The sequence below is a fragment of the Taudactylus pleione genome, unplaced genomic scaffold (genome assembly GCF_031769625.1).
Source record: "Taudactylus pleione unplaced genomic scaffold, aTauple2 ptg000005l, whole genome shotgun sequence".
Lineage (NCBI taxonomy): Eukaryota > Metazoa > Chordata > Amphibia > Anura > Myobatrachidae > Taudactylus > Taudactylus pleione.
In genome coordinates this window covers 13,978,687-13,991,115 of record NW_028284408.1, presented here as the reverse complement: position 1 = coordinate 13,991,115, position 12,429 = coordinate 13,978,687, and the positions used below count along the sequence as shown (strand labels likewise).

Sequence of the window (12,429 nt, the reverse complement as noted above, 5' to 3'; positions counted from 1 at the left end):
TGAATATATATCTGCTAGATGTCAAAACACAAAGTTATAACTAAAGATGTGCGCCGACCCCTGTGTTTTGGTTTTGGATCTGGATCTCCCCTGGTTTTGGATCTGGATTAGTTTTGCCAAACCTCACCTCCGTGTTTTGTTTTTCAGTTTTGGTTTTGGATCTGGATTTTTTTCTTAATAAAATCATAAAAACAGCTAAAATCACATAAAATTGGCCTGTTTTTGTTCCTACAGTTTTATTAACCTCAATAACATTTATTTCCACTCGTTTCCAGTCAATTAATTTTGACCACATCACAGCTCACAATATTGATTTTTTCATCTAGTTATGGGCCAAAAGGTTGCATCCAGCTAGCTGGCTCAAAACTGAGTGATAAATAGAGTTGAGGACAGTGCAAAGATGATGGTTGGGGTACCCCTTAAGGATTGAAGAATTGATAGTTGAAAGTTGGTGCAGCCACTGGCTGAAGTAAAAAGAGTTGATACTTGACAATTGGTGCAGCCACTGGCTGAAGAGAGAAGAGTTGAAACTTGATCATTGGTGCAGCCACTGACTGAAGTAAGAAGAGTTGATACTTGATAATTGTTGCAGCCACTGGCTCAAGAATTGATAGTTGGTGCAGATACTGGCTGAAGTAAAAAGAGTCGATACTTGATAATTGGTGCAGCCACTGGCTGAAGAAAGAATAGTTGATACTTGATAATTGGTGCAGCCACTGGCTGAAGAATTGATAGTTGATAGTTAATTGTTGATGCAGCCTCTGGATTGAGTAGTAGTGGAATACAGAGCTTTGATTAGGAAGGAGCCAGTCCTGCAACAGCCATGAGGGCTGGAATTTTTGGCAAGTTGTTGCCGTTACAGCCTTGAGGGCTGGTGAGGAGTGATGACTGGTGGCCTTTGGGCCATAAAGCAGGATGAGGGCTGAGAACCCTTGGCTGAATGTCACTGTTGTGTGACATGTGCCGCTGGGTTGACACAACAAGCAGCAGTTGGTTCAGAATTTTCTTTAAAAAACATGAAAGGGGCATCTAGGTGATGCTCTCTGTGGCCATTACAATTTCTGGACAATCATAAACCCTAACATTAAAAATGTCAGGCAGCAATGCCCCAACCAGCACATAATGGAAAGGAAAAAGGTGCAATATGGAATTGTCCTTGGGCCCATCAACCCACCCTTATGTTGTATATATGAAACAGGACATTCACAGTTTAACAAACCAATCACTTCAGCGACAGGGACTGCTGCTTGTGGCTGAAATGATTGGTTTGTTTGGACCCCCCACAAAACAAGCTGCCAATGCGCAGTGGACATTGGTGGCAATGATCCCATACACAAACTGGCTTTACAATACATTAGATTAGATTTCGTCATCGTCATCCCCATCAGTGTGTGCATCCTCCTCTTCTTCACACAATATTAGTATGTCACCACTGGAATCCACCATTACAGACACTTCTGTATTTTTTTTACTTAATTGCTAGTAAAGGTCTTCCTTGTGGAATTTGTAATTCATTTTAATGAACATCATCTTCTCCACATTTTGGGGAATTAACCTCCTACGCCAATCACTGACAAGGTTCCCTGCTGCGCTGAAAACTCTTTCAGAGTACACACTGGAGGGTGGGCAACTTAAGTACAGCAATGCCAGTTTGTGTAAGGGACTCCAAATTGCCTCTTTTTCCTGCCAGTAGTGAAACTGACTGAGTGACATGCCTATTTGGATGCTATCCCTAAAATAATCATCCACCATTCACTGAATGGTAACCGTGTGAGACAAAGTCACAGTAGACATGTCACTCATTGTAGGCAGTTCTTTCAGACCCAACCAGATGTCATTAGGTTTTGCTGAATGATCTGCATCACCACCAGCAGTGGGTCTCTTAGGAAAATTAAATTTTTTCCTGGCAGCTGCAGAAACTGCAGGAGATGCTGCCGTGTCACGTTCCGCTTGAGCTGACAATTTTTTCACCACCAGCTCTTTGAATCTTTTCAGATTTATGTCCGTCATAAAGAAAGACACAAGGTATGACTTAAACCTAGGACCAAGTATGGTTGCCAAAATATAGTGATCTGATTTCAAGAGATTGATGACCCTTGGATCCTGTCGAAGCGAATTAAGGGCTTTATCTACAAGTCCGACATACTTAGCAGAATCACTCTGTTTCAGCTCCTCCTTTCAGTTTCTCCAGCTTCTTTTGCAAAAGTCTGATTAGGGGAATGACCTGACTCAAGCTGGCAGTGTCTGAACCAACTTCACATGTGGCAAGTTCAAAGGGTTTGAGAACCTTGCACAACACGGAAATTATTATCTACTGCGCTTGACTAAAGTGCATTCCCGCTCCTTTCCCTATGTCATAGGACGTAGTGTAGCCTTGGATGGCCTTTTTCTGCTCCTCCATCTGCTGAAGCATATAGAGGGAAGAATTCCACCTAGTTACTACATTCTTGCTGGTGCTACAATATTTGACACGCAGTTGCTGAATGTCGAAAATGTCCAGAAATCTTTCGGGCCACCGAGAGCATCTCCTGCACACCCCTGTCATTTAAAAAAAAAATGTTGCACCATCAAATTAATTGTGTGAGCAAAACATGGGATGTGTTCAAATTCACCCACATGTAACGCTCGCACAATATTGGCATTGTCAGAAATCACACATCCCGAGGAGAGTCCAAGTGGGGTAAGCCATATTGCAATGATTTCCCAGAGTTCTCAGCGCTACGCCTATTAGTGAAACTGGTGATACACAGAGTGGGCACAACGGCATTTCGGAGGACATTAATACGTTTTTTTTTTAATGTCCTTGTACAGATTGGGAATTGGAATTCTATAGAGACATGGAATCTAGAAGGAACATGGTAGCGGGGACACAGAACCTCCATCAACTGTCTAAAACCCACTGCATTAATGGTTGATACTGAATGCACATTTAATACCAGCATAGCTATTATGACATCAGTAATCTGCTGCGCAACTGGGTGTTTGCTGTCATACTTGCTCGCAAATGCAAAGGATTGTGTGACAGTAAATTGTTTGGTTGAACTACTAAAAGTAGTCTTCTTCCTGGCCCCCTTCTGGAATGAAGATCCACCGACAGTAACAGCAGCAGCAGGCGTAGTACTCAAGGATCGTTCTGAGGAACAACGGATAGGAGAGGAGTCAGTCCTTAGGAAATTGGATGTTCCAATCCGATCATGAATGAGGATATTGATGATGATGCAGGTGTTGGTGGTGGAGATTGCAGGCGCTTGGATCCAGATAGAAGGGAGCAGCTAGGTGACACTGGACTTATTGTTGTTTGTTTTTTTGTCCCCAAAGTATCAGAATTTGAAATGCGCTGCAATTGACATAACAGGGAGGAGGTTCCTAGCTGGTTAAGGTCCTGACCTCTACTCGCTGTTACATGGCAACAGTTACAAATGGCTTGGCAAAGGTTGTCTAGATTTGGGTTGAAATAATTCCACACAATGGAAGTGGATTTTTTGGTCATTTGCTCATGCATGGCAACATGGGATTTTTCCCACAATGGGCAACAACTGTTGCCTGATTTACAGTTTTTACACAAATATCCTCTGCAGCAACATCCTCATCATCATCAACATCCCGATCATCCTTGTTGTTATCGCCAACTAACTAAATATCCTCCTCATCCTCCTGTTGCAATTCCACAGAAGCATCCTCGATTTCTACGTCAGCATGTTGACTTGTGCTGCTCATCCCCACATTTGCAGAGGGCACACAAATGGTGGAAGGAGGATCCTCTTCAAGTACAGTATTTGAAAGGTCAGGCTAACACATGGCAACCACGGACACACTTAGACTCTCCTCGGGTATTAGTGATTTTTCGGAGCACACAGTTGGTTCCGATGTCTTACTCGTCTTAACAATTCTATTTTTTTTGTACCTCTCCTACAAGCAGAAGGGCTTAAATCATCACTAGAACCACCAGTCATAAATAAAGGCCAAGGTCTTATCCTTTCCTTGCCACTTCGTGTAGTGAATGGCATATTGTCAATCTTTTGCTTCTCTAAAGCTAAGTTAGCTTTAGATAATTTTTTCTTTAACAGGGTAAAAGTTGAGTTTGTTACATGGCCTGACTTAAGCCCGGGTGCTTTGGCCTTCATAGAAGACGTTGACTGCCTTGCATCGTCATCATGACTGCTGCTGGCAAGACTGGCATGTGGATCCTGCTCTCCTGTCATGTGACTGTCCTCCATACTCACTGCGGTCTTACAGCAGTGTCACCAAGCAATTACAGCGCAGCTATGTTGCGGCTAATGCACACAACCACACACAGAAAAAATATTATTTTTTTTCACACTGGGGGTGAGAGCACCCCTGAATGAGACAGCAGCCCCTTGATAAATGAGCCACAGGCAGCACCTAATTGCTGATACATTTTTGTGTGTGCATGTTAGCCAAATTTGATTAAATTTTTTTCACACTGGTGGTGAAGAGCACCCCTGAACGAGACAGCAGCCCCTTGATAAATGAGACACAGGCAGCACAGCACCCCTGCGCACCTAATTTGCTGATACATTTTGTGTGTGCATGTTAACCAAATTTGTTTTTATTTTATTCACACTGGGGGGGAGCACCCCTGAATGAGGCAGCAGCCTCTTGATAAATGAGACACAGACAGCACAGCACCCCTGCGCACCTACGTTGCTGATAAGTATGGCTAACGCACACACACACAGAGATAAAAAAAAAAGCCAGCCAGCCCCTATATATGGACAACAGCCAGCTATGGACATAAGCAGCCAGTCCCTGAGTGACAATGACAACAGTAGCCAGCCCCTATGCACAGCATCAGCAGCAGCATATTCACAATTTCACAGCCTCCTCTCTCTTCACTCTCCACAGCCGGAATGAAAAATGGTGGTGATTGCGGGACCTTTTATACAATCCAAAACCCGCGAGAAACAGACAGTGGGATGACGACGTCTTGCCTCGTTTTGAGATCCGAGTCAGGTGGGAAAACTCGAGCTGGTCCGGATCTGACTCGGATCCCCTAAGTTCGGATCTCTGGAATCCGAACCCGCTCATCTCTAGTTATAACAAGCTTTGTGACTATAAATCTCATTTAATAAAACAGCAAAGTAGCACCAGGGACTTTACGACTTAGCCACAAGATGCGCCTTTTTCTTAAAATATGCATCTTAATCTGCTACTTAATAATAATTCCTTTCTGACAAAAAAATACTATTTGTAAATATTTGGCACACTATTAGTGAATTAAGAAACAAAATTCAGGAAAAGGTACGGAAACTGTGTAAACAAGGAACACACATAGGTGTCCTGTATGAGTACTGTTAATGTTGAATACCATTGACATATACGTACAGTATCTAGTATCACTGCGATACTAAGCAAAATATGCCACTTGTATATAGGAACGTTATTAAATAGAGCCCTTTATGTTTAAAGAATAAAAAATGTATATGTGGAATTGCACATTTAAGAATAATATATTCCTTCTGCTGCTAAAGGTTTTGTTTATAATCTGCTTATCATTCAGCATTGTATAGGTATTTATCTCAGCATTGCCATGTAAATACATTCATGTAGGACTGGAGAATAGTACGTTACAATCTGTAACCTCATCTTCTCATATCTTACAGAGTAAACCGTGCTTTCCTGGATAGACTTCAAAGACAAAATACTAGTGAACAGGAATATTCCGGAGTGTCAAACACATGGGTGAGATTTTTAAAATTGTTGTTTTTATTTATGTTTTTCATATTGTTTTATAAAGTAGACAAGACCCTATGCAATGCCAGCTTTAATTATATCATGGAATTTTAAAACAGATATAAATAAATATTCTTTAAAATAAATAATGGTGCAGGTTAATGAATAATTTTATATTTTTTGTCGTACATTTAAAAAAAATAAAAAATCAAATGATAAGTCATTGTAAATGGTAGTCTTTGCATACAGTGCCTGCGCAGATGCAAATTTATGCACTTTTGCAGTTTTCCGTCCTATTTTGAATGGCCAGATCTGTCTTTCTATGGTCTGGAACTGGGCTGTGACAATGCTACTGCATGGGACTGCCCCGTATTGAGGGAGTGTTATGGGAGTGTCTTGGGCAGGTATCTAAAGCTCCGTACGATTCTAAGTGGTGCGTACAGGGAATGCGTGAAATCAATGGGTTTTGCACTTGCAGATGCACTGAACCTTGCATTAGCTACCTGTAATTTTACATTAGCATAAGGCTGTAAATCAGATGCAAAGTGGCTGTATTTGCAGGCAGCCACGGAAGCCTGAGTCAAAAACAGCCCCACTGTGTGTACCATAAGTTACACACCATTCTGTAAGACAATATAAATTCATATATATATGCACTTATCAAAATATTCAGTATATTCAATTTATAAAGATAAACATGTATTCTACTTGATAAATAATCTTCATAAATATAATCTTCATACCCAGAAATAACTGATATACTGTATCTCCAGCAAATAAAACAATGTCATTAAATGCTAAAAAATTTTATTAATCAAAAGAGCTCAATTAATTGTTTACTCATTCCATAAATAGACACCTGATATCCTTTAACGACTTCACCCTGGATAATATTTATTAAATGACTGATTAAAAATAAAAAGTCAATAATTCTAAGTCAATAAAACATTATTAACATTGGTATCTATCAAAAGCATGTCTCATATGTTTTGCAATATTCAATAATATAATTAGTATGCTAACCAGGAGTCTTAAGGTGCATTAGCAGTAAAGGTAAATATTACTTATACATATACTGCGAATACACATACAGTATATTACCTGACTGCAGGCACTTTGTGTAGTCTCTATGCCTGGTAGTGGCTGCCTGGATTATAATAAATCAGCCACATTTTTAGGGAGAATGGGATTGTTATCCCAGCGCTAATCAACAGATAGATATTTTATAGATATATAAAAATGATGAAAGAATTGCACTTTAGAGAATAAAAAGAAAAAACCTTGGGACAAGTACTGTAGGAAGTACCTGCTGAAACACCAAACATAGGTGTTTCATAGGTTTGGAGACAGACGCTCCATTGCATCAACTATCATAAACACATCCCCAAACAGCAAACAGGGGAGAATGGGATTCCGTCACTGGGATCTCTACCATTGCCTGAAACCAATCACTGATAGTGCTGTGACCAGAGCTGGATTAAGGCTTGGGGCCCTAAAGAGCATAATTTGTGATACAAGGAATTGCATGGCTACACCTCACGTGGGGGAGTGTAAATCACTTCCCCAAACTTGCAAGACAGTCCAACCAAAATTGGGGTGGTTGGGGATGCATACATACATACTTACATACATAGTCTCACACATATACACATAGATACATACATACTGTTACACAGGGATGTAGTTATGAGACTCGCGGCCGTTAGGGATAGTATACTTACCTGCGCTGTCTGGATTTTCAACCAGCGGGCTGCCGGCATCGGGATTTGAACCACCGGGCTGTAGTCCCGTGGTCATTCATACTGTTTCCTACAACACACACATATACACATATATTTACACAAGTGCACCCATATATACAGTCTCACACATGTATACATACAGTCACATACCCTTCCTTTTCCTTAATCCGCCGGCTCTGACTGTGACCTTGCAAAGCAGAATGAGAAAGTCTGTCTGGTCACCTCTGTTCAGCTCTATGGAAGAAGGTTGGTCACACTGGCACATAGTCACCTGGCTTCAGCATGTACTGTAGTAAGGGGCAGGCAGTTCTTCACATGTACACTTCTGCTTCCCTTTCAACTTATGTATACCAGGTTGCAATTTATGTATACCAGTTTGTTGGCTTTTTCCTAGAAATAATTCCCCATAATAATAATTGGTGGGCTCTCTGTGACAATGAAAGAGAACAGCCAATTGTGAATTTTAAAGGTGTATTACTGACCTTACTGCTTGTCTTGCTGATGTATCAGATGAGCAGTGGGTATTGTAACATACCTAATATTTTAGGATAAGGGAGAATATATCAGCACAGAAATTTGTGAAATTCATACATTGTTGAATAAATTGTCTGGAGTAACTGCATATTGGTAAGTGTAGCACAAAGAAGGATCCCTGTTCCGTGTAGGGGCTATTGCCCTTCTACTCCACGGGAAGTTTCTGTCCTCTCTGAGATCGCCTTTAGGATACCTGCGTTACGGTTGGCAGGTGTACCACCCCAGTCAAACTCCCCACCTGCAAATGTTCATCCCGCAGCGCCAGTTCTGCTTACCAAAAGTGGCCCACTGGGTGCTCGCATTCCATTCCAAGTCTGGGATAATTGCATAGACCACATGTGAAATCCACAGAGCCTTCACTGGAAATATCCTATATTTTCCCATGTATTTAAATTTTTTCCAAGACTGCATCAAAAATAAAGTAAGGATCTAATTACTGTGCACCTTGTAGATTGGCTTTGTGTGACATAACCATGATTACTAATCCCAGAATATTCCTTTTCCTTTCAGACTTAACGTTCACCTGAGGAGATTTCCAAACACAGCCAAAAACTGTTGTTACAGATGAACTGTACCAAAATGTCCAATGCTGCCAAGATTTGTCACACAGAAATTGTCAATAATTTTACATTACTTTCAAGTACATTAGACAAAAGTTTTCATGACTGTATTTAGGGCCTGATTCAGATTTGGGACTAGAGTAAGATAAAGCAAGTTACTGTGTACCTGGACAAACCATGTTGCAATGCAAGGGGAGCAAATACATACATTTTGTTTGCATGTAGGGTAAATATTGGCTACTGCTGCTGCATGTAGCCCACAAATGCTGCACAGCTTTATGTTTACACTGCAATTTAGATTTGAGCTAGGACACACCCCTCCCAAATGTAACTCTCTCTGCACATCAACATCTGCCCCTCCTGCAGCGCAGCATGGTTTTACCAAGATGTACAGTTACTTGCTCTATCATACTCTATTCCCAATTCTGAATCAGGCCTTTAGTTTGTATAGTCATGTAGTTATCTCTACAACATCTATTAGTTTGCTCAATAGCTATGGAAAATGTAAGCTTTAATCAACACTCTAAGGGCGGAATTCAATTGATTATTCCCCCCTTCGCACCCGACGGAGCTATTCTATTGTTGCTCCTGTCGGGTGCGATCAGCTGCTAGCGCTCAATTTCAGCTCGCAGCCCCAGAGGGGTGCGGGCTGAAATCGTCGAAAAGTGTCCTGTTTGGGCGCCCAAACGGCACTTTTCGCGATCGCGCCCAGCACTTTGGTCGGGGTTAGCCGTTTTATGCGGCTAAACCCGACCACTTTGGGTGCGATCAGCGTGAAACGCTGGCACAATTGAATAGCGGCCCGCGATCTCCTGTCACTTTAGACGGGAGATGCGGGCCGCGAAATCAATTGAATTCCGCCCTAAATGTTACATGTAGGCTCCTTTTTAGCACCCTAACACTTGAGCTTCTCAAATCAAAAAGGGGTGTATGTAAGCTCTTCTCAGCCATTTTCCACAAATTCTAAATGTGATTAAGTCAGAGCTCATTGCATAGAACAAGCTATTTATATCCTATTTAGGATGTAACATAATGATCAAAATGAATACTATACCTCTACTGCTCTACCTCTTTCAAACCTTTACCAGTTAAGGTTATGGACACATTTTTTACAATATTTACTAAAATCAATATCTCATTTTATATACATTTCACTTCCAGAAAACCACATATTAATGTGGGCAGCCTTCTGTACTACCTGTGGGGACCTTGATATCCTGGATCTGCAGAATACTATTTAGGGACCCAAAATGGCACAGCGTATCTAGCTACATTCTTTCCCTGGTGCTAAACTCTGGGATGAATGTGTGTATTTAAGGTGGCTTCTACCTCATCATTTCTCTGGATCCATTATCATCAGAGACCGCAGGCACGACATACTACAAATAGTTAAGGATGCACTATAGATCGTTGGACAAGGTCAAAGGACAATTGTACTCAGAACATGTTCATGGCAATCTGTCAAATTTCAACACTGGATTAAAATTTTCAAGCATCTCCAGTCATTTAGATCAAAACAGATATAAGAGGAACATCTATATGTTAAAATTGGTACTGTAAGTTATTACAAATCATACTAAAATTAACCAAAAAAAGATAATCAAAATGATGTACTGCTTTCTATTCACGAATTCTCAATAAAGTAAAAACAGTTTATTTCTATGTAATCTTTGTCCGTTCTCTGCTTTTCTTCTGAATTCCTCAGGAAGTACAGTAGCAGATATTTGGACTTTGAAGGCCTCTGTATAATCCACTAACATATACTGTATCCAGCACCAAAACACCAGAGGAATTCAAAAGAAAAGAGAAGTTTAATTAAAGGAGTTTGACTCAAGAAAAAATATATATTTTTACATTATTGTTTTAAAAAAAATAAATAGCAAAATAAATGCGTAATTCAGCATGGCCAACAACATCATTAAACCCTTTAATTTTATCTTGCTGATGAAACTTTTGAACAGGTACTAGGACACTGCCACACTGCAGGGCTGTAACTAGGGTAGTGTGACCAGTGCCATGGAACAGGGCACCGCAGGGCAGGGGGCGCTGTTTGGGCCTGTCAATTTTCCTGTTCATTATCATTCTCACTTGTAGCTTCCTCTTCTTTTATCCCCAGTATCACCTGGCCTCCCCTAATCCTCCCCTGGCCCTTCCCCATGAGTCCATGGCCCTTTTTCAGGTGCACTATCTTATGTCCCTATTTAAAAAATGGGGGGGCACCAATGCTCTCTCGGGCGCAGGGCACCAAAAAGTTTAGTTACGGCTCTGCCATACTGTAAGTATGGTCTAAATCAGAGTTGTGGAACCTCAGGCCTAGGGGCCGTATAAGGCCCTCTGAGTCATTTGGTCTGGCCCTCTGAGCTTTTCTCTGCTAGCCTCATCTGGCTAGCAGGGTGCCCAGAATGGCACCCTGCAGCAAGAATCTATGCAGCAGTGCCACCTGGAACGTCCTTAGGACCCTTTTGATAGTACACCGCTGCCCTTACAGCTCCCCATAGCATCCTCAGGATGGTCCGGGCATTGCTGTAATCAAGGGCAATTCTGGCCCTGCCCCATGTGATGTCACATGGAGGGAGCATGGCCTGTAACAGGCCCGCGAATGATGTTATATATATCAAAATGGCCCTTGGCAGAAAAAAGGTTCCCCACGCTTGGTCTAAATGAATATGGTGCTACTTCACAATTTATACTACTTGTACATGTTCCCTTCCATTGTGCCATTATGAGAAAACATCCATAACCAAAGAGCCTATATGTTGCTCTTGTGATCATTTTCTATAAAAAATTTTATTAACTGTTAAAATTGTTTGGCTTCCTTGAATAATAAAGAAAAACTTGATTGAGTTTGCTTTACTCTTTAAGTAAGTATACATATTCAAATAACTGAAGCATTTTGAGACATGTTATCACCTTCAATAGTTATCCAATACTAAACAGTGCTATCAGCCTTGGTAAATGTTATAAAGGTTTATATATCAAAGGCTAAAACCATATGGAAACAGTAGCTTCCGCAAGGTTTAATGATCTGGAAATTTAACAAATCCTTTCACATATATTCACCATTTTCTGTATTTACCATTTCTTGTATCCTTGATTCTGCTATATTTTGATTAAACAAAGTTCAATACAGAACGGTAAATAGAAATTTGGCTGCGCTAGTACAACATATCAGTTCTTACGGAATTTAGTAGTACATTTCTTTAATTAAAAAAAATAGTGTACAAAAGACAAATATGCAGATCACATTAAAGCATTTAGAATGAGAATATATAAAAATAAAAAATACACAAATAAAAAATGATAAACAAAATATATAAATTGAATAAATAAAAAATGCACTTAAAATCATTAGAAAATTATCCTAAATTTTATACACATAAAATTGCAGTTAAATCTAATCGTTTTAGTGGTCTGTAAACAATACAGCTGTATTATTTGTGCATTTGCACGTGTATTGTTCTTGATCCAACACAATCAGAGCCACTGAGTATATAAAAAAAACAGTAAAATTATAATCCAAAGTATTCAGTTATCTTGTGTCATTATTTTTTGTAAAGCTCATTTAAGGCTCAAATAGATACAGTATCTGGTATACTTTTTGTTATGCTGGCATAAAAAAATACTTTGGTTTTAACAAAAAAGGTGACCTCACCCACTGTTTGATAGCAGTACGGCATCAATGAGATAGTTCTCCTTTGGACTGTGTTTCAGAATAGCCTGCAGATGATATAGTCGAGGGAAACCTGGTAAATAGGAGCTGTGTTGTAAGATCCTTTCTGGTATAATACCATATAGACTGTCCATCTGGCTGCCGCGTCTCTGGTTACCGCGATCTCGCTGCGGGATCTCTGTATGACACAAGAATGGGTGGCCGGTGAGGTTTTTCAATAGGTGTAGAT

The 12,429-nt window shown here is 40.4% G+C and overlaps 1 protein-coding gene across 2 annotated transcripts in view; it reads left to right on the top strand.

Moving 5' to 3' along the window:
- The window catches only part of EPSTI1 (epithelial stromal interaction 1), a 124,318-nt gene extending 112,616 nt beyond the window's left edge, over positions 1-11,702 (top strand). For both annotated transcript variants that reach the window (XR_015878944.1, XM_088476455.1), the window contains 2 exons: positions 5,625-5,703; positions 8,481-11,702. Coding sequence is in view for 1 of the 2 variants with exons in the window: in XM_088476455.1 (XP_088332581.1) it covers positions 5,625-5,703; positions 8,481-8,486 (85 nt within the window). In the remaining variant the exon portion in view is untranslated. The remainder of the gene's footprint in view (positions 1-5,624; positions 5,704-8,480) is intronic.
- Positions 11,703-12,429: the final 727 nt, after the last annotated feature.